General features: G+C 44.9%; 3 protein-coding genes and 1 long non-coding RNA gene across 4 annotated transcripts; 3 read left to right on the top strand and 1 right to left on the bottom strand.

The window, feature by feature from the left end:
• Window positions 1-675: 675 nt before the first annotated feature.
• LOC123106218 (uncharacterized) lies at window positions 676-1237 on the bottom strand. Its single transcript, XM_044528444.1, has 2 exons — window positions 918-1237; window positions 676-828 (listed from the first exon to the last, which is right to left on the bottom strand). Exons 1-2 carry the CDS (start codon window positions 1191-1193, stop codon window positions 676-678), a joined length of 429 nt encoding a protein of 142 aa, XP_044384379.1. The 5' UTR covers window positions 1194-1237.
• Window positions 1238-1447: 210 nt separating this feature from the next.
• Window positions 1448-3146, top strand: LOC123106267 (uncharacterized). The gene is made up of 2 exons (XM_044528475.1): window positions 1448-2349; window positions 2450-3146. Exons 1-2 carry the CDS (start codon window positions 1703-1705, stop codon window positions 3096-3098), a joined length of 1296 nt encoding a protein of 431 aa, XP_044384410.1. The 5' UTR covers window positions 1448-1702; the 3' UTR covers window positions 3099-3146.
• Window positions 3147-14428: 11282 nt separating this feature from the next.
• On the top strand, window positions 14429-16569 carry LOC123106219 (uncharacterized). The gene is made up of 4 exons (XM_044528445.1): window positions 14429-15490; window positions 15644-15841; window positions 15905-16117; window positions 16171-16569. The coding sequence occupies exons 1-4, from the start codon at window positions 14429-14431 to the stop codon at window positions 16567-16569; spliced, it is 1872 nt and encodes a 623-aa protein (XP_044384380.1).
• A 5029-nt stretch (window positions 16570-21598) lies between these two features.
• On the top strand, window positions 21599-23229 carry LOC123106268 (uncharacterized). The gene is made up of 4 exons (XR_006451262.1): window positions 21599-21655; window positions 22155-22203; window positions 22621-22748; window positions 23060-23229. It is a non-coding gene; the product is annotated as an uncharacterized lncRNA (long non-coding RNA).
• Window positions 23230-23854: the final 625 nt, after the last annotated feature.

Here is a 23854-nt window from a genome sequence, read left to right on the forward strand (position 1 = left end):
TTAATCAGAGAATAGTAACTAGAGATGTTCAGATCCATAGAGGTGGAAAGTGTATCAAACAATGCTTGTTTTGCTGGGGGGATGAATCTACTCCCCTTTTTTTCACCTGTCCCCATGGCTAGACAGGTTCAGTCTAGAAATTGTCAAGTGTGTGCAGTGAGTTGCAAGTGTCTCACTGAATCAAGATATGGTCTTTTAATGTCTGATATCTCATGGAACAGTGGTGTCTCTGCAAGTGTGGTGAGTCTTGCCAGTGTCTCTCTGAAGCAAGATAACACCATTGAAAGAGAAGAAAAACAAAAAAAACCATTGACCTCATGACCCATTAATTGTTCTGCTATATGTTTTCTATTCTTGTTCTTTTCTTCCAACATGCATCACACCACAGTTCATGGTTGCCATGTTCAGAAAACAATGCAGACAAGATACTCCAGTGGACAATGCAGTTCAGAAAACAAAAAACTGAGCAGCGGCAAGAAATTCAGATTATCAAATGATGCTTGTTTTGGAGGAGTATGCAGATGTGATTGCACGAACCGTGTCGGCAAAGGATTGTTCCCTTTAATTTCTACAGAACCATGACAGCCAATCGTCAGTTTTGCTATTGGAATTCAGAACTTGGTTGTTGCATCCAAACTACTCCGAGGAGAAATAAGCACCGCTGAGAATGCTAAACTAAAAATAAGAAGAACAAAATAGAGGGAAAGTGCGATAAACAGACATTTGAAATGATCCTGGTAGAACTGCACAGCTGCTTCTTGATGATACTCCACTGTTATGGTTATTGTTTGGTTGGAGCAGCCAATTAAGTCCTGAATGCCTAATCCACTGTCGGAGTATCAAAGAATTCAGTTTTGCTGTTGCATCCAAACTGTATATGCTGCATTATTAAACTGTCGGAGAAGGATTTGTCTCACCAGCTGACAGAGCAGGGGCGCCTCGCCGGCTGCCTCGGCAGAGGAGGATGCAGGGAAGGAGGTCTCCCCTGAAGCTCGCGGCCACCGGCGCCAGGAGCTTGGCGGCGGTGATGGGTGGTGCCTTCCTCTCCTCCTGCCCGTAGGTCCGTCCCTGACAGCGCCAACTCGCCACCGTCGCGTCGTGGTGGACGATAGCAGCTCGCCGGCGTCCCCGTGGCGTCCAGTCGCCAGCGTCGTGTTGGTGGTGGTCTGGATCTGGTGCCTTTGGCCTCGCATCGACGGAATCCGTCGCCGGCTTGAACTCAAAGGTCCAAGATTTTTGGAAGTTTGCCGCGGGAAGTGCAAATTAGTCATTGTCGGTCACGAAACGATGTCAATTTGATAGTTTTTTTCCTCGTGGGTTAAGTGGATTCCCCGTGGGCTAATAGGGCTAGCGCACATAAAAAAATCTGTCTAATGAATCAATCTAAGTGCGATGAGAGCCCACTAAACCACCTGCAGATTGCGTGCTTCCAGACGGCTTTCCAAACCGGCCGATGACGGTGCACCCCGAGCCAATCTCCTCATACAACACGCGCGGACACAAAATCATAATCAATCTAGGGTTTCTTCCAGATCGAAAAGCATCACGTACGGTAGGCACGCCATGGCTGCCGACGAAGACCGGCCGCTGAAGGCCGCACGCGTAGACGAAAGGGGGAGCAGGGGCTGACGCCTGACCTGCCGGAAGACGTGCCCGCCGCGTCTACAGGGCCTGGCGCGAAGTGGTCGACGCCCACCGCCTCATGCGCGCCGACCTGCTCCCGCTCTCGTTCGCCGGCCTCTTCGTCCACTTCATGGAGCACAAGTATCCCGAATTCTTCGCCCGCCCCTCCTCCTCCTCCTCGGGAGATGCCATCAGCGGCGACCTCAGCTTCCTGCCCTCCACCGGCCCTCGCGCCGGCACTATATGGGAACACTCTGATGATTGGCATGGCTACAACATCGAGGATCACTGTAACGGGCTACTCTTGCTCAGCAAAAATTGTGTCGTTAACCCTGCCACCCGTCAGTGGAATGCTTTCCCGCCGTGCCCGGCCCAAGATTGTACTAGATGGAACATGTGGTACTCTAGTCATTTGGTCTATGATCCGATGATATCCCCACACTATGAGGTACTTATGATCCCATGTTTGCGTGACAACAACGATCGTATATGTGACGAAGACGAGGCAGACCTCTCCATGGAGGAATCCGAGTGGCCACTGTCTCCATGCAAGATGTATGTGTTCTCATCAAGGACTAGTTGTTGGGAGGACAAGTATTTCGTCCGAGAAGGCGGTGCGGCAAGGACCGTCGGCGAGATGCGGGTGGGTTGGCAGGAATTCAACGAGGCTGCTGTCTATTTTCGAAGAGCACTTTATATGCACTGCGGGGCTGCTTTTCTTATGAGGTACATGTTTACCAGCTTTGTTATTATATTATCTGATGTCTATCTTGGTGGTGGTTTGTTATTAAAACATTTATGGACAATGCATGATTTGATTATGCAGAATATCATTGTCAGATAATGCATACCGTGTAATTAAAACACCAATTGTTATGAAAGTGGACGGCTCTCTAGATATTAATATAGCAAAATCAAAAAAGGGGGTGTACCTTGTGGCATTTGAAGAAGATAAGTGTTTGCTTCGAGTTTGGATCCTTAATGAATCATGTGGTCAAATGGAGTGGATGTTGAAGGATGACATAGACCTTAATCCCGTGCTAGTACGCCACCGGTTCAACCAACGAGTCCGTGGACACTGGATCTTAGAAGATATTAACTACAACTGGTTTCGTTCTATTCGTTCTCTAAATGACTTCAAGGAAGCATCAACTGAACAGATATATGAATGGGATTCTGACAATGATGATGTTCAAGATTGTTATTACCATAATAAAGAGAGTCATGATGATAATAAGAGCTATGATATTCAGATACTCGGATTTCACCCCTATAGAGAGATTCTGTTCTTGAGTGAATCAAGCGAGACAGGAATCACAGGACTGGCATATCATTTAAATGGCTCGAAGATTGAAGTCTTAGGAAATATATGCCCAAAGGGTTATTCGTATTTCAACATGAATGATGACATACAATACTTCATGTCTTCTCCTTACACCCCATGTTGGACTGGAGAGTTCCCTCCGAAGAACTAGTTCAGCTCTTGTACGGGCTTATGTGAGTTGATATCGATTTGAGCTACATACTCACCTTTAATTTATAAGGATAAGAATTTACAATTATATTTGTTTGTTTAATTACAATTGTTACTCCTACTATTGTACTATGTTTTATAGCTGGTGACTTCTTTGGAATTATGCACTCCTAGGTTAAGGTTCCCCAAAACTACCACATTTTAAAACGTGGCTCATACCTACCATAAAGTGTTTTATTCTTTTTGAAAACCCTGATGCCTGTGTGATTAAAATTTGATCGTTTTTATGACAGCCCGGGCCCGGACATTAGGTCCACGTGGCAACAATTATAGACGCCCACGATAAAAGAAAAGATATATATAGATGCCGCTAGTCAAACAAATGTCCATTGAGATAGTCAACTGAGCAGCTTCCATGGCATGCACATACACATCCTTCCAGCATTGATAATTTAGTGATCATGACTCACGAGAGTGATCCATATAGACTCGTAGAATGGTACAAGACCTAGAATATATACTCCTTCAGTGATGGACCATGCCTCTTGGATCTTAGACATCCTCTGGCCACTTGGACGTGCCAATCACTCTAATTCAGTGTAATGGCAGTATGCATGACTTTGGTTTTTGTCTGCTGACTCAACCTAAATCTAATCTATAGTACTTCCTCTGTAAAAAAATATAAGGGTGTTTAGATAACTAAATTAGCGATGTAAACACTCTTATATTTCTTTACAGAGGGAGTACTTATATCTCTAGCTAGGCAACTTGCTTGGTAGGAGACCAGAGTGAAGAGAGTCAGCCTCCACGGAGCATGCATATATACACATACGTCGTCGTCCAGTAGCTTGCTAGCTGGGTTGGGTTTTGCTTGCTCCATTGACTTGCGTGGTAATGATCTTTGGCTCTTTCAGCTGAGTCAGCCTTGCTATGTAGCTGGGTCCATGCCGGCCGGCCATGGATGGCTCTGAGTAAACACGTCGCTCTCCACCATTGACGTATCTAGGCTTTCAAAGAAGATATAAGCCCTGTTCGGTACCTCTCCCGTTTCAAAACTCCACTCCGTACGAGGAGCTGGGTCTCAGCCACTCCGTACGATTACGCTGCCGCTCCCTCCGCTCCGGGAGTTGCAGCCTTGAAGCGGAGTGGATCCGAACAGAGCTATAGTATGTTGTCCAACCGTAAGGGGCGTAAGACCAGATCCTAATTCACTTTGCGGAGCACCCTAACTAGATAGTGGAATGATCGGTCGATGTAGTCGACCCGGGTATGTGCCTACTGCTCCTTGTTGCCAACACGAAGCACTGGCAGTAGGCTGTGTGGACCGTGTGATGCAGAGACGCTAGGAGACCCCTCCCTTCAGAAGAAAAAACACTGTGATCAATGAGGTGATGACAAATGTTGTTATTTGTGCACACACGTACATATGCTCACCTATGAAAGATGTAGATCGAAGAACGGATTGATTAAAGTGCCACTACACCACCTCCACTCATTCCCCAGACTGGACAGATTTCTATGTTTTTCTTTATCCTTGACCCTTCCTTTTTTGTCTATTCTTTTGTTCTATTCTTTATTGCTTTATTTTTTTCGTTCTTCTTTCTTTCTAAAATTCATGAATTTTTTTAATCCTTATGGTTTTAGTGTATGACCATGTTTCTACATGTCATGAACATTTTATAAACAAATCGCAGAAAAAATTTCACATTTTATAAAAAATGCGCAAATATTTTTTTTTACAATTTCAAGAGCATTTTTTAAAAGATTGCGCAAACATTTACATTTTCATGAATATTTTATTAAACATGTGAACATTTTTTTGGCGTTATGAAAAATTGTTTGAAAATAGCACAGGTATTTCTTATATGTTATGACTATTTTTAAAAATTATGTGAACAAAGTTTTACATTACATGGTCTATAATGACATATTTTAAACATGTGAATACTTTTTAAATGTCATGAACAATTTTTTGAACATTACGGGTATATTTTTCAGATTATGCAAATAAACATTGATATTGGCATGAATATTTTTTGGATGTCATATACATATTTTCAAACATGTGAACAATTTTAAAATGTGTCACACATTTCTAATAATTTCTCAAATAATTATTTACACTTCATGAGCATTTTTCTTTAGTTAGTAAAACAGAAAAGTACAAATATAAGTTTTAAGAATATTTTTGAATGTATATAGAATGGAGAAAAAATGTTTCAAAGAAGAAAACCGAGCATGCTTTGTAGGAGAGAACTGTGGTGTGCTTTCCTGGAGATAATCCTGGCATGCTTCCTAGAGAAAAATGCGGTGCGCTTAACTTCATGCTTTTTGAGCCAGGCCCAATGTATTTCTTCATAAGCGAGGCGAGGGTCGCGCTCGCTAGAAGCGAGACATAACACTGCCCATCATTTCCTAATTGTAATGATAATGAAGAAAATGGGCCTACAATACTACTTTTACACGCGTGGATGCCATGGTTTTTTTTTCTTGTGCACAGTTCATAAGCAATGGTAAAAATTGGCGGGAAGAACCAAAACGCTTTTCTTATTTTTGCATTTGGAGCCAATGCTTACTTTGTTTTAAGCAGATTCGATTAAGTTAAAACTTTTAAATGGTTATAAGAAAGTACAAAAAGAATCCACAAATGTATTTGAACATGTAGATCGGAGCAGAGATAAAAAGACTTGGTGGTACATCTTGCAAGACAAAAGAAAGGGTACCTACCACCATCCTAAATAACATTAGAATTTGAATCAAAACTATGTCTTGCTAGATTATGCGCCACCTCTTGTTTGCCTCCCGCGAGCAGTGTTGGAAGTTAAATTGCACCAATATGTCTAGCTCTTTGGAAACAATCAGCAAGGATCGCTGTGTATGGACTCTACAATTGCAATAGTACCAGTGCATGCCCTAATAAGCTTCATATAACCTGATTCGACGATCACTGAGGAACAGCCCAGACTTTACAAAAAACCCAGGCCTTTCTCTTCAAAGCAATGGCTTCTGTCAAGTAGATTCTGCGGTGACCAAGATCCACCTGCTACTGCTTCACCATGATCCTTCCGACCCTGTTGTGTTGAGTTTCGCCACAGGATACAAGCCCTTGGCTAAAAGTTTTTTATCACATGTGTTCATGATTATTTGATGTGACCAATCTTGTTGGTCTCATTTCATTTTTGTGCCACCGAATAGAAAAAGGTCTACTATGATGTGTCACTCTTTCCGACTTTCTCTCTTTTGTAGCCATGCAGGACCAGCATGATCCAACAAGCAGAGAATGATCCTTAGACTTGTACTCCCTCTGTCTCAAAATGTAAGACATTTTTGACACCATCTGGAAGATATACTCCATGTGATGGATTCACCATACATCTCTTGGATCTTAAGATACCAGTCACTTAATGTTGCTGGCTAGGGGCTGAAGATTGGCATTAGCTAGCTAGATTTTGCTTACTCAATTTTGACTTGCTGCGTACTAATCGATCTCTTGTTTCTTTCATTCAGTTCAACTTGCCCCCGCCCTAGCTATAGCTTCTCGCGATACTGATCGATCTCCTGTAGGAAATTAAGTTGATGTATACTAGTGGTGGTGTTCAGTTTGCAACCGTGTACAAAGATCGAGGGGGGCTGCTTGTACTACGGTACGACAGCAATGTATATATGTATGGTCTTAATTCCACTAGCTACTAGTAAATGACGAGTATTACATGATTAATTGATTGATACAGAGGTTGATCGGCCGATCGATTTGGTCTGTATATTTTTCATTTTGGAAAATTAGTGTAATTGTTTCCCACGTGCGTGGAAACACAAATACACCATTCTTCCCTGTCCTAGAGCAGACTAGTCATATTTACGTGTTGGAATTTTTGTTGAATATATTTAGGTGTAAAAGTTAAAATTGAATTTCAGGTCTCTGGTTGGGATTAAACTGATGTTTGAGTCGAATGCATTTAGTTAAGGGAACCCTAGGTCGAGTGCCTTTGAACAGGAGATGGCAGGGTTTGGTTTGGTGGGAGAAGTAGTGGAAACATATTGTGCTAGCTCGTCAATCCATCTCATAGTGCAATGATCGATGTGGTTGTGGGCATCTTTGATTCACATATATCTACAAAAATGCTCATTTGAATACAAGACTTCGGTTGCTTTGACGGCGTCATGGAAAAAGAAAACGAAGGAGTCCTTTAATGAGGTTTGAGTGTATGCAAAATTTCCTATAAAAATGATATGCAAAGGAATAATTAGAACAACTTCCTAATGATTTCAGTCTTTTAAAATTCTTTTGAATCGAATAGGCCCTGCATCTTGGTACGTGCAGATGTTGCTCCTTGAGTCCTTGTTGATAACACGTTCTGATTGGGCGATCGACGATCGAGGTGATTTGGACAAATGGAAAATGCAGGCGCACAATCTCCACTCACCCCATCTGATAATGATAAGGGACCGGGAAAAGCTGGACATGTGGTGATGCATGCTCGATCTGGCCGGCCGGCCGGTTCCAGAAACTGCCTCCTGCACGCCTAGGTGTAAAATCCTGGTACTATCTATGCACTGTGCTTACCTACTACGTACAGGCAGACAAGCATGCTGTTCCAACTCCAGGCAAGGCATGGAGCAATCCAATCCAATCCAATCTGAACATACAGGAGTGGCAGTCACTGTACGCATACTCTAGTGGCAGTCTGAATTAATAGTGGCCAGCGTGCAAGGGGTCAGCAGCATCAAGCAAGCAAGCAAGCTGTAGTACGTACGTTCGAATAGTCGTCGATCGATTAGAGAGCATTCCCTTGTTAGAGTCCGAAGCAAAATGAAGCTCTCACGTTCGTTTGGATTTTGGACCGTTGGATCGAGCTCCCTGACGTGTAATGGCCGTCGGATCGTGGGTTCGGCTCACGCGAGACGTCCGATATTTACCAGATCATCGTGAGTCGTTAGATAAAATTCGCGCGACTGTAGGCTTGCCACCGCGTGTAAAACTAGATGGCTGCGGAGGGCATTTTCGTCATTTTTCATGGTTGGAAAAATACCCAATCGCCACATGGGTGTGACCTAGCCGTCACTCCTCCACATTCGCTCGTCCCACCTCCTCCTCTCCCTCTCTCGATCTCCTCTGCCTCGCACGCCGCCACCGCTCGCCCTCGCGCCGCTGCCGCCTCCGCTTGCCCTCGCGCCGCCTCTTTGCTCCCGACTTCCCTAACCCTAGCCCCTTTCTACGCCGCCTCCGCCGCCCGTTCCCTCTCCCTCCCCTGCCGTCGCGTCGCCGCCTTCGCCTCCTTCGCCGCCTTCGCCGACTCGCCCTCCCCTCCTTCTCCCCCTGCATAGCGGCAGGTCGAGGTGGTCGTGGCCGACCGCGCACTCGCCGGCGCTGCCCGTGAGTGCTCCATCGGCGACTTCCACCTTCTCCCTCTCCCTCCCCCTACCGCCGGTCTCTCCCTTGGTGGCGGCCAGATCTACCATGGCTACGGCCACGGACACGGACGGGGCTTCTGAATCCGCGCCGCCGTCTAGCTGGGTCCCGACGGTCGCCTCCTTCTCCACAACCGGCGCCACACTCTTCGGTGGATCGATCCGGCACCAGGAACCGTGAACACCAGACCCTTCTACCCCGCCGCCTCCTCGTGAGATCCCGACCATGGTGAGCTCCCCCGCCCTCCCCTCCCACCCCTGCTCCTCCTCCCAAGATCCTAGGTAAAAATACATGTAAGATGATTATCTTGAAGTAGGGATCTGTTTTTATTCATGCACTAGGAACTAAAGTATTCACTAGATTCAATTTCCATGCCCCTAATAAGGACAATATTTTCCTTGCTAAAAGGACAATATCTCATTGCACTATTACTTCCTTGCTTAGTTGATTCATAACACAACACATAATACAGAGGAACCTCTTACTTTTAGGGTTAAGCCCGTTGCATTTGTTCATTCAGAGGAGGCAGCTGATAGGTAGGGATTCAGAGGAAGCAATTGATAGAGATGCCGGTCTTCTCTTTCAGTTCTAGGTTTTTGTGTTTCCATTGATTTTGTGTTGAATTTATCATTGCAGGTCCGTTGTGGATGTTGTTTGTTCTGTTTGTCGAGGCTTCGGTCGGCCCGCTGTCTGCTGCCGTGTCGAGAGGTTGCAAGGTTCCTGGTTGGTGAGCTCTTCCTTTCCTTCCTGTCTAGCAGAGCGAATATATGTAGATTACTTGTTGTTATGTGCGGCTCCAGTAGCTTTTTGGATGTATTGGCTGCTCAAATCTGGTTTTTTTTTTTGGATGCATTGGCTGCTCCATCCTGGATCTGGTCGGGTTCCTTTGGATGGATTAGGTGCTCGGGTCTGCTTGGACCCCTGGTATTTGTTGTTGCTTTGTGGGAGACTCGGCCTCGTGCATATTTTCGTGGCAGATTTTTGTTGCCTTTCTTAATTTGGTGGTTGGATGCATTAGGTGCTTGGATATGATTAAATTACTTGTTGTTATGTGCGGCTCCAGTAGCTTTTTGGATGTATTGGCTGCTCAAATCTGGTTATTTTTTTGGATGCATTGGCTGCTCCATCCTGGATCTGGTCGGGTTCCTTTGGATGGATTAGGTGCCCGGGTCTGCTTGGATCCCTGGTATTTGTTGTTGCTTTGCGGGAGACTCGGCCTCGTGCATATTTTCGTGGCAGATTTTTGTTGCCTTTCTTAATTTGGTGGTTGGATGCATTATGTGCTTGGATATGATTAGATTCCTAGGAGTTTTTTGTTGCGGTCTGCCAAGATTCCTAGGTTTTTGTTGCCTTTTTTATTTTTTCTGGTACCTGATTTGTCCTTATCTGGCAGCGCGGAAATGATCCATGATCTGGTGGCGGGAAGCGGCTCCATATTGGTGATTGGACCTCCTGGTGTAGGCAAGACTATTCTGATCAGGTACTCATCACCTACACCCCAGTTCTTTGCTCAGTGGTGTTAGTCATTATGTAAGTCGAGTGCATGTTACTTGTATATAATTCATCAACATGGCTTAGAAGACCAAAGATAAATCGTTGGGTTTCTGTGAGCACTTTGCAAAGCATCTTGGATTCTGCCACCGCCATGGTCTTGGATTTGGAGCTAGATTAGTGATGCCTCACCAATCTGGATGCTACCGCCGAGCCTGAGGATTTGGGCCTTATTGGACCACTCTGATGCCAGTTTAGATGTTTTTGATTATTTGCTCCTTATCGGACTACTCGAGTGGGTTCAGCCTCAAGGTTTGTTCCCTCTTATCCAGTCTTCGCTTCTAGCTGTATATCTGTTTTGACCTGACATGATTTAGAAGAGGAAATGGAAAATATGAGTGGGTTTGGTTAGGAGTGCTATGATGCTTACATTGTATAAATAGATTTTTGCTGACCTCCAGTGCGCGTGGGTTATTGCATATCTAACGTCCTCTTAATTTTATACGCCTTGGTGGCGTTTAGTTGTTTATCTAACTCTTTATATGTTTATTTGGTCAATACTTGCTTCATTGGAGCCATTTTGTTTTTGTTCTGTATGATGCCACCTCTGAATTATTATGCATTCGCTCACAAGAAAAGCAGTAAGGACTAGAAAGTTGCATTGTTATTCCTTTTCCTTGGTTCAGACTGTAGTGTCAGGTTCAGAGATGGTTGCAGCAAGGTCAAGTTCCTTTTTTACGGCACATGGATGTTCTGAATATGTTCTACCAAAACATTTTCTAACTAACATATTGATTTCATATTGTTGTTTTCTGTGACCTTTGATGGAAGGATCTGATTATGTATTTTTCCTGTGTATATCTTTGTGCTAAAAAATGCATTTCTGCTAAATAGTAATTCCTAAATAATTGTTTCTGATAAACAACGATGCCTTTCTTACACAGGTTGTTTGATGCATTCGTGCTCGTTGGCCAGGCGGTGCAAGGCGCAACTCCGACGCGGTTCCTCGCCGGTTGGCCGACGTTCAGGCGCAACCCCGGCGCGCACTGAGTACTGCCTCGGCTACAACCTGCCTCGGTGAGGTCCATCTTCTTCCTGCTCCTCTACTTCGGCTACTGTATGGGACATGGCCATGGCTATATTGATGTGCTGCTCGTCTGGTTGATGCTCTATGCCCTACTCATGCATCGGTTCCTACTTGAGCTCTGTAGTTGTGGATCCATGCCATTTTATGGTTTCCAGGCTATTGTTCATGTTTAGTTGCTATCATAGGAGCTCATGTGATGCTCTGGTTTACATGTGGATGCCCTGGTCCTATAGCTATGCTCCTGGATTTGCTAGATTGATCAGTGGCATTCGTGCTAGGGCAATGATGATTAATCGTGGCTGAAATAAGTGTGCCTTTGAGCAATCGTGGCACCTATGCATATCAGGTTGGATCATCCCTCTTGTCTCTAGAATCCTTTTTGATCATGTGATACTTGTTGTTGTCCTTGGATGGTTATTCTTGTTGTGTGATAACCAGGGCAGCTCCACTGTATAAACAGATTGATCTGGTGACAAGAGATGACGGGGGTAGGTTATATGATCGAGAAAAGGTGAATCTGAGCCCACTATGCAATGAACCCTGAATCCTCAGAGCTCAAGAAACGGAGGGAGCACCGGACGTTCTCAGAGTTTAGCATCCCCTTGTTAGAGTCTGAAACAAAATGAAGCTCTCACGTTCGTTTGGATTCTGGACCGTTGGATCGAGCTCCCTGACGCGTAATGGCCGTCGGATCGCGGGTTCGGCTCACGCGAGACGTCCGATATTTACCAGATCGTCGTGAGCCGTTAGATAAAATTCCCGCGACTGTAGGCTTGCCACCGCGTGTAAAACTAGATGGCTGCGGAGGGCATTTTCATCATTTCCCATGGTTGGAAAAATATCCAATCACCACATGGGTGTGACCTAGCCGTCGCTCCTCCACATTCGCTCGTCCCACCTCCTCTCTCTCTCGATCTCCTCTGCCTCGCACGCCGCCACCGCTCGCCCTCGCGCCGCTGCCGCCTCCACTTGCCCTCGCGCCGCCTCTTTGCTCCTGACTTCCCTAACCCTAGCCCCTTTCTACGCCGCCATAGGTTATATGATGTTGCTTATTTATTCTCAAGTGGTGTTCGTGCTTGGGCAATGATGATTACCTTGGCTGGAAATAGTGTACATTTGAGCAATCGAGGCACCTGTGGGTATCAAGTTGGATCCTCCCTCTTGTCTCTAGAATCCTTTTTGATCCTGTGATACTTGTTGTTGTCCTTGGATGGTCATTCTTGTTGTGTGATAACCAGGGCAGCTCCACTGTATAAACAGATTGATCTGGTGACAAGAGATGACGAGGGTAGGTTATATGATCGAGGAAAGATGAATCTGAGCCCACTATGCAATGAACCCTGAATCCTCATAGCTCAAGAAACAGAGGGAGCACCGGACGCTCTCAGAGTTTAGCGACTCTCAGCCGTCTGATCGGTTTTCTGATGTGTTTCCGGCCGTCGGATCTCGGGTTCGGCTCACGTGAGACGTCGAATATTTACTAGATCGTCGTGAGCCGTTAGATAAAATTCCAATTGCAACAGCGCGCGACTGTAGGCTTTCCACCACGTGTAAAACTAGATAGCTGCCGAAGGCATTTTTGTCATTTCCCATGGTTGGAAAAATATCCAATCTCCACATAGGTGTGACCTAGCCGTCGCTCCTTCACATTCGCTCGTCCCACCTCCTCCTCTCCCTTTCTCGATCTCCTCTGCCTCGCATGCCACCACCGCTTGCCCTCGCGCCGCCGCCTCCGCTTGCCCTTGCGCCGCCTCTTTGCTCCCCACTTTCCCTAACCCTAGCCCCTTTCTACGCCGTCGTAGGTTATATGATGTTGCTTATTTATTCTCAAGTGGTGTTCGTGCTTGGGCAATGATGATTACCTTGGCTGGAAATAGTGTGCCTTTGAGCAATCGAGGCACCTGTGGGTATCAAGTTGGATCCTCCCTCTTGTCTCTAGAATCCTTTTTGATCATGTGATACTTGTTGTTGTCCTTGGATGGTCATTCTTGTTGAGTGATAACCAAGGCAGCTCTACTGTATAAATAGATTGATCTGGTGATAAGAGATGACGGTGGTAGGTTATATGATCGAGGAAAGGCGAATCTGAGCCCACTATGCATTGAACCCTAATCATTTTTATTTGTATTTAAAGTTGTTACATATTTTGTGTTACTGTCTTGACGCGAGGGTGTCGGGTCCCAACATTTTACTGTCCAGGGTTTAGCTTGTACTGTCGTTTCTGAAAGACAGTAATACAAGAAGGTCTTATCCGACTCCATAATTTTACTGTATGAGACAACCTGTATAATTTTCAGTTTGCAGAGCTCTGTGGTGCCCTGTTTTTCTGTTGTTCTATTTTTCTGTTGCTGCTCAGATCCATGTTGTCTTGAATTGTAAAGTACAACTACAAGTCCAAACCTGGACATTTTTAGAACCTGAACATTTTCAGTTAGTGGCTCAAAACTGCTCCACTAGAGTAGACATTTAACTTAATCAATTTACCATCTAGACAAATACTCCTATTAATTCCATCTGAGGAGTAGACATTTAACATAAGGTAGCCCCATTTTAATTTAAATGTAGTTGATGATGGCTGGCGACGTACGCTGGAGGGTTCGCTTCGCGGCGGATCTGGCGACCGCTAGTCACGTCACGCTCGACGACGGCGAGCTCTGGCTGCGCAGGGAGGCGCTCCGGATCGTGCTGCTCGATACTAGGGGGTACACGGTGGATGCACGATACCTACGCCCTGGTGAGTGGATCGATATCGGGGACATCGTCGCCTTTCCCTGCCACTTTGTTAGGGTTCATGACAGATCTCCGGCGAACGGAGGAATCTCCGACGGGGATGCACTGCCGCGTGGTTCACCGCGTGGGCTCACGATGCATGGGAGCGTTCGTGCGGATAGGGACATGCACCGCCGAGCGTCACGTATGACAGATGGACCAGGGGTTCTGGGGCGCAGACCGGTCCGCCATGGGACGGATGCGCGACACGTAGGCGAGGGGAGATCCAACCGCCATGAGAGCGATGGAGCTAGGGTTTTCGGGGGCGCCGCGGGTATAAATCTTGCGGCTGCTACTCCTTCCCCCATTTTGGATCTCGGCGAGGGGCTCGCCCACTTCTGGAGCACTTCGCCTCTCGCCAGATCTAGGGTTCGTCCTAGCTTTGCTTGGTGGGAGGGCAAAATCCATGGCGATCTGCGTTCTTTTACCCAAGTAGTTGCCTCTCAATCCCCCACAAATCCCCTTGCTAGATCCAAAGAGAATCCACCTACGAGTTCTTCCGCGAATCCTGCTGCTAGATCCAAAGAGAAGCCACCTGTTGAGATGAGAGGGGACGGATTTGGTGCGGGCCGCCATGGGCGCGGCGCTGGGCATTTCGACCGTGGCCGCAGCCGCGGCTTCGATTCTCACGTCTGGAAGCGCAAGACGGAGATGGGAAGCTCCTCCACCACCAACGACAAGTGGGATGAGGCGGCCGGCGCCCTGCAGGCAAACCGAACCCGGCAATCCAGATGGGATGGGGATGGTGGCGACCTGCAGGAGTCTCAGGTGCCGGCGACGAACCGATGGGCAGCAGGCACCTCGTCCCCACCGCCAGGAGCTGCGTGGTGGTGATGCCGGAAGCGACAAGGCTCACCACGCCTTCGAGAAGAACACTGCCACTGCTGCTAATCGCGAGTACTCCTCCTCTGGTACTATCGTTCCTCCTTGTGATGCTTGTCAGATCTGCCATCTTCCTGGGCATTTCACTGTTAGGTGTCCTCAGGCTCTTTGTGATAGATGTAAGAAAAGAGGTCACCTATCCTTTGTCTGCAATGAGTTCTTTCCTTGGGATTACACACCTGTGATGTGTGCTTTTCAAACTAAGGGCCAGGGCTTCTTTTACATTCCTGATTACAGCGTGGATAGGCAGAGTAGGGATAACATTTTCAACATTGTTGTTACCATTACTGATGGCTCTGCTCAGACCAAAGATATTGAACATGAGTTGAGTTTTTACGTTGGCCAGGGATGGCGATGCTCTGCTAGATTCTTTGCTCCACAAAAGTTTGTCATGAGAATGCCGAACCCTAGAGAGGTTGACAGAGCTCTTTTTGTTGAAAATATTAAACTGAAAAAGTGTGGGGTCAGTGTCAAGTTTTCTCCTTGGTCTGAGGATATTGATTCTGAGGGACTGTTAGAGATTGCTTGGGTTAAGGTCGGAAAAATTCCACCTAACAAGAGATGTGATAAAACTGTAGCTTATGTGGGAGGCCTTGTTGGAATTACTCTGGAAGTTGATATGTCTACCATAAACCGCCCATCCTCTGTCAGAGCTAAAATCGGTTGTAGATCGATAGCTCAACTCCCTGCCACTGCTGAAGGGGTGCTTGCAGGACGTTTCTACAGGTTTACATATGAGGTTGAGGAGGTTTTGGTTAAAAATCCTGTGGACACAGAAACCGTTGATCCTATTCCTGATGAAAGGACCAAGCCAGACCAGACCCTCAAAAGAAAACGTACTGAACAAGAAAAAGGGATGCCGCAGCCTGAGTCTGCTGGGCATGGCAATACTGGGGGCTCTTACCGTGGTGGCAAGTCCTGTCGCCTGCTATACGATGATAAGGAGGGATCTCCCTCTACTGAAAGTGATGGGGACAATTCCCTGCTCATTGAAACATTACAGAGAGAAATTGAGGAGAAAATGAAGGATGGCAAGGGAGATTCCTCCAACTGGATTGTCCCCAGGAATCCTGTTGTCATGGAGAAAACTGCTCAAGTCATTCAGGTGAAGAGAGCCATACATAATAATTATGCTTAGCCCCGTCAGGCTGCTTCTAACCATTCTCAGATTGTGGAGGTAACTGGTGAGGTGGACCCTGGGATCAAGACTTCGTGCAGCTATGTGGTACAACTCCCGTCCCCTGAAAACACTGAAGAGATCATTCTCACTCCTCCACTAGCAACTGAAGCCCCGCTGAGATTCAGCAAGCGTAACCTTTCTGGAATGCAGGACAAGGTGGAGGATAAGGCCAAAAAATGGCTAGTAAGAGGAATCTGGAAGGTAATAATATTCCTACTTCCAAAAATTCATTTGATGTGCTTTCTGATAATGAGTTAATTAGCAGAGCTTATAAGATAGGGGTAGAAATACCCAATGATGATTTCGTTGTTGTTGACATTATTAGAGAGCTTGAGTGCGCCCGAAAAGAATTAGATGATAAAAAAGAAGATAATAATGATGATAAAGAGCAGGATAACATGACTGTGACAAATGGCTTAGGCAGGAATACCCCTGTGATATTAGAGTGGTTAGACCAGGAAGAGCATATTTTTGAGCGTATTTCTTCTGTGAAACCTAAGAATAAAAAACATAATAAATCCAATATCAAAATTTCTAGGCCTGTGACTAGGAGTCAGAAAAGAAACAACACTGAGAAAGAATTGTTATGTAACCCTGCCCCGTCTCCTGGTAGGGTTACTAGAGCCAAATTCCACAAAAAACGTTCCAAATGAGAGGCCTCATTTGGAACTGTCGAGGGGTAGGCAAGAAAGGGATGGCCACCTGCCTCTCAGACATGATTAGTGACCATTTCCTTGACTTTCTGGGTCTACAAGAAACTACAAAAAAAGAATTCACACCAAAGTGTTTGAAAAGAATTGACCCCTTTGACATATTCCAGTGGAACTGGGTGCCCTCTATGGGGAAATCTGGGGGCATTTTATGTGGTACGAGGAAAGATACTTTTGATATAGTATCCTGTGCTAAGGGCAAATATGTTCTACAACTAGTGTTGTTTGACAAAAAGAAGAAAATTCAATGGGGGCTGCTGGTAGTTTATGGATCGGCGCATGATGAATTCAAAAATGAATTCCTGGTGGAGCTAGCATCCTTTTGTAGTGGCATGACCATACCCTACATTGTGGGGGGAGATTTTAATATCCCAAGACATTCGGGAGAGAAGAATAAAAAGATGGTGAACAACAAAGCCACTGACCTGTTTAACTCCATTATCAATACACTAGCTCTTAGGGAGATCCACATCAATGGGGGGAAGTATACTTGGACTAACAACCAGACTCATCCCACGCTGGAAAAACTAGACCGAATCCTTATGTCTGAATGTTGGGAAGATATTTTCCCATTGGTCTCAGTGAGGAAACTAGTTCGGGAGCTGTCTGATCATAACCCACTCCTGCTGTCCTCCGGGGAAGAGGGGCGCGAAGCCCCGAAACCCCGCGAATTTCGTTTTAACCTGTCCTGGATCAATGATGACAAGTTCATGCCCACTGTGAGGAGAATTTGGGCTAGAAAGTAGCTTCATCAGATCCAATTGATACCCTGAACATCAAGCTGAAAAGAATCAAAACTTATTTTAAAGGTTGGGGCTCGAATAAGTATGGGCATGATAAGAAAAAGAAAGAAGAACTACGTATGGAACTATCTATGCTTGAGAAACTGGAAGAAGAAGATATGTTGCCTCCTGACTTGTATAGTAGAAAAATGGACATCAACGTTGAGCTCTATGAGCTCCTGGTTAATGAGGAAATATTTTGGCTTCAATAGTCCCATGAGCGCTGGCTGCTCAAAGGAGACCTGAACACTGACTATTATCATAAAATTGCTAATGGACGGAAACGTAAAAATACAGTCCAATCACTTAAAGTGGGAGAGACATTGATTGAAGGCACGGACAATTTGATTGCAGACGCCACTGAGTTCTACAAAGAGCTGTTTGGACCAGCCCCTGGTAACCGGGTTCATCTTGACCCGGGAACCTGGTCCCCTGAAGAGAAATTAGATGAAAAAGATAATAAAGATCTTTGTCGAGAATTTACAGAACAAGAGGTCAAAGAGGCTCTTTTCGACATGGCTCCTAATAGAGCCCCTGGACCCGATAATATTCCTGCTGAGTTCTATCAGGTGTGTTGGGATATAGTCAAAAATGACATTATGGCCCTTTTTAAAGCTTTCCACCAAGGGACACTGGATGTTCAACGGCTTAACTATGGAGTTATTACTCTACTCCCTAAGGTTTCTGAAGCCGAGAAAATCCAACAATACAGGCCTATCTGCTTGTTGAGATGCCCATATAAGTTGATCACCAAAGTTCTTGACCGTAGAGTTGCCATTTATGCGAACAAACTCATTAGTACTACTCAAAACGCCTTTGTAAAAGGGAGAAACATCATGGACGGGGTCCTGTCCCTTCATGAAATTCTCAATTACACTTATGTTAAGAAGAAAGTGGGAATTGTCCTTAAGTTGGACTTTGAAAAAGCCTATGATAAGGTGAATTGGGACTTTCTCCTAGAATGCCACAAGATGCGGGGCTTTGACAAAACCTGGTGTGGTTGGATTGAAAAGATACTGCACAATGGGACGGTGAGCATCAAACTAAATGGTAGTGTTGGGCCGTATTTTCAAAGCAAAAAAGGAGTTAGGCAGGGGGACCCACACTCTCCTTTCCTGTTCAACCTAGCAGTTGAATGCCTCACTAGAATGATCAAAAATGCCCAAAAGAACAAACTAATTGTGGGCTTGGCTGCAGACCTCATCCCTGATGGGGTGGCGGTCCTGCAATATGCAGATGATACAATCATTTGTATTGAGGATGATGCTGATAAGGCTGTCAACCTGAAGTTGCTGCTATATATGTTTGAAATGATGTCTGGCCTGAAAGTTAACTTTCAAAAAAGTGAGATCCTCACTGTGGGTGGAGATGAAAATACGGTGAAAAAATATGCAGAAATCTTCAACTGTGAGGTTGGCAGTTTCCCGCTCAAATACTTGGGAATGCCTGTGAGCTATACTAATCTAAAATCTTCCGATTGGGAGTTTATTGTTGGTAAGTACCTCAAGAGGTTCGAGGCCTGGATCGGCAATGCTGCCTCAATAGGAGGGAGGCACACTTTGCTTGATTCTGTTGTCACACATATATCTCTCTACCACATGTCTATGTGGCTCATGAATAAGACTTTCATAGAGAGACTAGACAAACACAGACGTAGGTTCTTCTGGCAAGGGTGCAATAAAAAGAGGAGATACTATCTTGTTAAATGGAGCAAGATATGTAGATCCAAAGATAAAGGGGGTTTAGGTATTAAAGATCTTAGAAAGCAAAATATTAGTCTCATGGTCAAATGGTGGTGGAAATTAGAGACACAAAACGGGCTATGGCAGGATATAGTCCGGGCCAGATATCTTCGCAACACCTCTGTTGCTGAAGTTTCCCCCAAATTCTCTGACTCGCCCTGTTGGAAAGCTTTGCTCAAGATTAAAGATATATATATGATGGGCAGAAAGATTGAGACTGGGGCTGGGAACTTGATCAGGTTGTGGAAAGATCCGATAAATGGGCTGACCCCATTTCAAGATCAGTATCCGCGCTTGTTTGAAATCTGCAACTACCCAACAAGCACCCTGGACCAAAAAGACAGGCTTGACGACACCTTTATGTTCAGACGTGCTGTGGTCAATAAAATCCCCCTTACTGAGAGGGATGATCGTATTTTCTGGAGACTCAACCAGAATGGTAAGTTCACCACTAAGTCAGTATATAAGATACTGGAGAAACCCCTGAGTGGATGCCATTATAGATGGATTTGAAAAGCCAAGATCCCTCTTAAAATCAAGATCTTTCTGTGGCAAATGTCGCAAGATGCAGTCCTTACTAGACAAGTGATGAGCAAAAGAAAATGGACAGGGAATCCCTGTTGCTCTTTCTGCAAATAGGTGGAAACGGTGAAGCACTTGTTCTTTACTTGTCTCGTGGCCAGAATTGTTTGGTGATCCATTGGAGTAGCTCTTGGCACCGATAGATGCCCGTCGAATTACTGGCAATACTTTGTGTGGTGCCACAAATTCCTTCCTGGGAAGCAAAAGTTTCATACGGTGGGACTAGCGGCCGTATGTTGGGCCATTTGGTTGGCACGCAATCGAGCTACTTTTGAAAAGAAACAAATTAAGACTCCTTTTGAGATTGTGTTTTCTCTATGTTCCTTTCTTTTATATTGGACAGGGCTTCAACAAGGAGAGGACGCTAGGGATCTTCGCGCTGGAGCTGAGATGATCAGGACTGGGATGATGCAGTTGACGAAGATGTGTGGTGCTGTCAAGAAACCAATCCAAGGTGCCTGATGCTCTCTGGAGGTGTGCTGGATGAGGAGATGACGGGCGTGCGATCCCAATACTGTTTCCCCCTTCGAGTTTCGTGTGACTGTGTGTTTTGATACTTTGATCTGATCTTTTGAGAATGTAATAGGTTAGGTGTTATGCTGTGCTACCCAGGTTTTCGCCCCATGATACTCGTTTCGACGGCGAGCGAGTATGGTGGGTTTCCTGGTAGTGCTAGAACTCGCTATGCCTCTTTCCCCCTCCTGTTTTTCTAGCTTGAACTGGTTGTATTTCCGTTCGTTGCAATGGAAAGGGGTATAAAGCCCGGTTCTAAAAAAAATTAATGTAGTCTATTTTTGTGGCAATAGCACATTAGAGTGACTTATCGTTCATGAGCGGATCCTTTTTTAATGTGTTTGATTCGAGGCGCCACCTCCCTATGGCCTCGGCGCCTTCTCCCGGGCTCTCTCGGAGGTGAACTGTAGCGACATCTTGTGCGTGGTGGTCAAGCACGATAGCGCTGATGGGTGCTGTCTCCGTCGACCGGAGAAGCGCAGGTCGCGGCTCACGCCGCTGCTCTACTGGGGTCATCAGCCTTTGTACTCGCGTTGTGCGTGCACTCAGGTACTGCATCCCAGGTTCATGTCTCACAGATGTCCATGCGCACAGTTCTGACCCCCTTTTTCTGCAGCTCCATATAGTGAACCAACAGAGTCGTGGATGCAGTGAGCGTTGGGTGCTGTGTCCCTTGGCTGAGCGGCAAGCCAGAGCTGCAAGTTGTTGAACATGGGGTGCTATTGTGATATCTCATGCCTCACGCTCTATGTGTGTATCTCTCTGTCCTGTTCCCTTTTTGCTATTCATTCATGCCTATAGAATTACTAAGTTTTTTCTTGGTTTTGTAGTTGTGGATTGTTGTTAAGGAAGTATCTATTCAGGCCTGTTCAGGGGATATTGCATGATCAAGATCACTTCGTTCAGTACTGATTTCATAAGGCCTGACATTGAGCCAGATTTCCTGTTCTGTATGCTTTAACTCCGTTGGCTCTGCTCCCTTGCCCAACTGATATGCCTGAAAAGTTCACAGGTATTTCCCTACCACCCGTTCATCTGCCTATGCCTTTCTATAGTGCTGTTTACCATATATAGTATTTTTTTTTTGGTTTATTCGTGTAAACGTGTTCTGGCTCATTTGTGGTGTATAAGAGGCTGTTCAGTACCATAGTGCAACCAGGGCTGAACCATCACTAAGAGGCTCATATATGTCAAGAACCTCACATGTGTGTACTGATATTTATGGCTGTATCACCTTTCCTTTGTCATAACAGTCTTATTTATACTTTGCTGTTTATAGATGCAAGCAAACCAGTGTGGTGCTCTGGGATCAGATTGCCTTGGCATTTGCTGCCGTTGAAGTTATTGAACTGGGCAAGAAAGAACTGGTGGTTGCTACGTTTGTTGTGACGTTGTTCAAGAAATATGAAGGTGAGCCCGGTGCGGCTCTTCTGTGGTAGAAAAATATGAAGGTGAGCCCGGTGCGGCTCTTCTGTGGTAGAAAAATCTTGCCTGTTGAAGTAGATGTTATAGATCAATAATGGTGCATTCTTGGATAACGCACTGTTTGTTGATTATTGAAATAGTCGTGTGTCATAATAAAGTTTTTTTCCTGTTTGGTTGCATGTATGTGCATGGATGCTTCCTTTGGACTTCATTATTCTTTGTACGCTGCATACAGTGGGAATGCATATGCTAAACCTGGCGTTTGGACTGGCACCCTCGCACCAGGGCGCGATCCCGATCTGCACCCACTGCTACGTGTATCTTATTTGGTTTGAAATTGTGAGAGGAGACATTTTAGTTTCCCATGATGCATTTTCTTTTTGTTTACATATTTCATTGTTCTTACCCGCCGATGAAATTCTCTATTACAGTGCAATTGTAAAGCTTATACTTCAATCATTTCTGTTTTTTTCTGTCACAACAGTTTTGAGATTGGCCTTGATAGCTGGTTATCATTGTACAAGACATCTTAGGTAAGATCTACCGATGGGTTAGTTTCTCATGTAAACTCACCTTTCATGATGTTCTGTGATAATCATGGCAGACTGAAGATATGTTATCTATGCAGTATAATACTAGCGTTAAAATTCAAGCTCCTTTTGGCATTGTCTAATCATCATGCAGCCCAAATATCTAACTAAACTGCGCTATGGAGCTTGCACTAGCAGAATAAGTTGCCATCCTGAATCATATGTGTAGGCTAAAAAGAAGTGTGGAAACAGTAGTCGTTTCACAAGGATATGTTACTACGGTTGCTTTCAGATGTTGATTTATCTTTCTTCTTGTACTCATTTGCTATATAATTTTGAAGTTTACAAGTCATGAGATTTGATGCCATATTCTAAACCTTGGAGCATTCTTTTTAAGAATATCTTTATTTTCCGTCGCAGCATTATGGCAGAACAATTATTATGCGTCTATCAATGATAACAATGATACCTGATTGAAGATTAGGTGGTCTACAATCCTCAGGTTCTCCAAAACTATATCTCAAGCCTATCAACTCTGAAAATTAAAGGTCTGACTTGAAACTGTGCCCCTCCCCTTTTCCTGTTGCTCAACTCCCTTTTTGTGAATGATGTTCTGCATTAATATCCCAGATTGCAAAATGTTAGTATTGCTATTTCTTTTGTCATGTAGAGATGGGTGCGACATGGACAATTATGTATCTATAGCTATTATTTTTTAGAAGAATTACATCTCTACAGTCATTTTTGCTTTAAGACAATGATCATTACCTACTACATTCAATGTCACTTCCGTTCTTATAAGTACATGCTAAAGAGAATGCGATATGATATTTACTAACGAGAAATCATATACTTGCAGGTCGCCACCATGCTGTCTCTCTCTGGCCGCCCCTCACATCGTCTTGGTTTGTTGGTTGCCGCTATGTCTCCTGCCGGTTCGCCCGCCGCTATCGCTGGAAGGGTTGTATAGGCCGTCGCTTATGCCACTACTCTGCAGTGACCAGTGAGGACCATGGCATCAAGGCAGCCCAAAAGGGAAACACCGCCGGACACAACGCTGGTAGAGGCCTCCCTGTCTGCGCCGGTGACTGCTTAAAATCGCCGCCGCCACTGCCGTTGTCCTTGTTGCTTCTTTGCAGGCATTTGATTAAGTCAAAGGCAACATGAAGGCACGACGACGATCAAGGTCTTTATGTACGCCGAGTAGTATCTTTTGCCTACCATACAGTATGAAAATAGATCAAGATGAGACAATTAAGTCACGTACTATGTATTTACTGTGGTCTCTATAAGGAGAACATATCTGGTCTATATCTGAATCTATGAACTATTATATCGATGATGTCGATTATGTCTACATAGCCTGCCTTCGTATGCTTGTATAAGCTCAATGTATCCTTTGTACTGTTCTTCTTTGACTTGGCACGTCTGCTCATTTTCAGATAAATTTTAATGTGACTTCCAACGTCATAAACCAGAATTCTTTTTCTGAGGATGCTTATATATGAACTGTTCATCCTATTTGTTAATATATTTTATCCAATATGTTATCCATGTCTAAAACCCGTCTTAAATTTCATATCTTATTCATAGATAATGATTTGGTGTATGACACTGTACTTAATCAATATTATTGGTTATTTTTTATATTTGC

This window comes from Triticum aestivum, chromosome 5A, assembly GCF_018294505.1.
Source record: "Triticum aestivum cultivar Chinese Spring chromosome 5A, IWGSC CS RefSeq v2.1, whole genome shotgun sequence".
Taxonomy (NCBI): Eukaryota; Viridiplantae; Streptophyta; class Magnoliopsida; order Poales; family Poaceae; genus Triticum; species Triticum aestivum.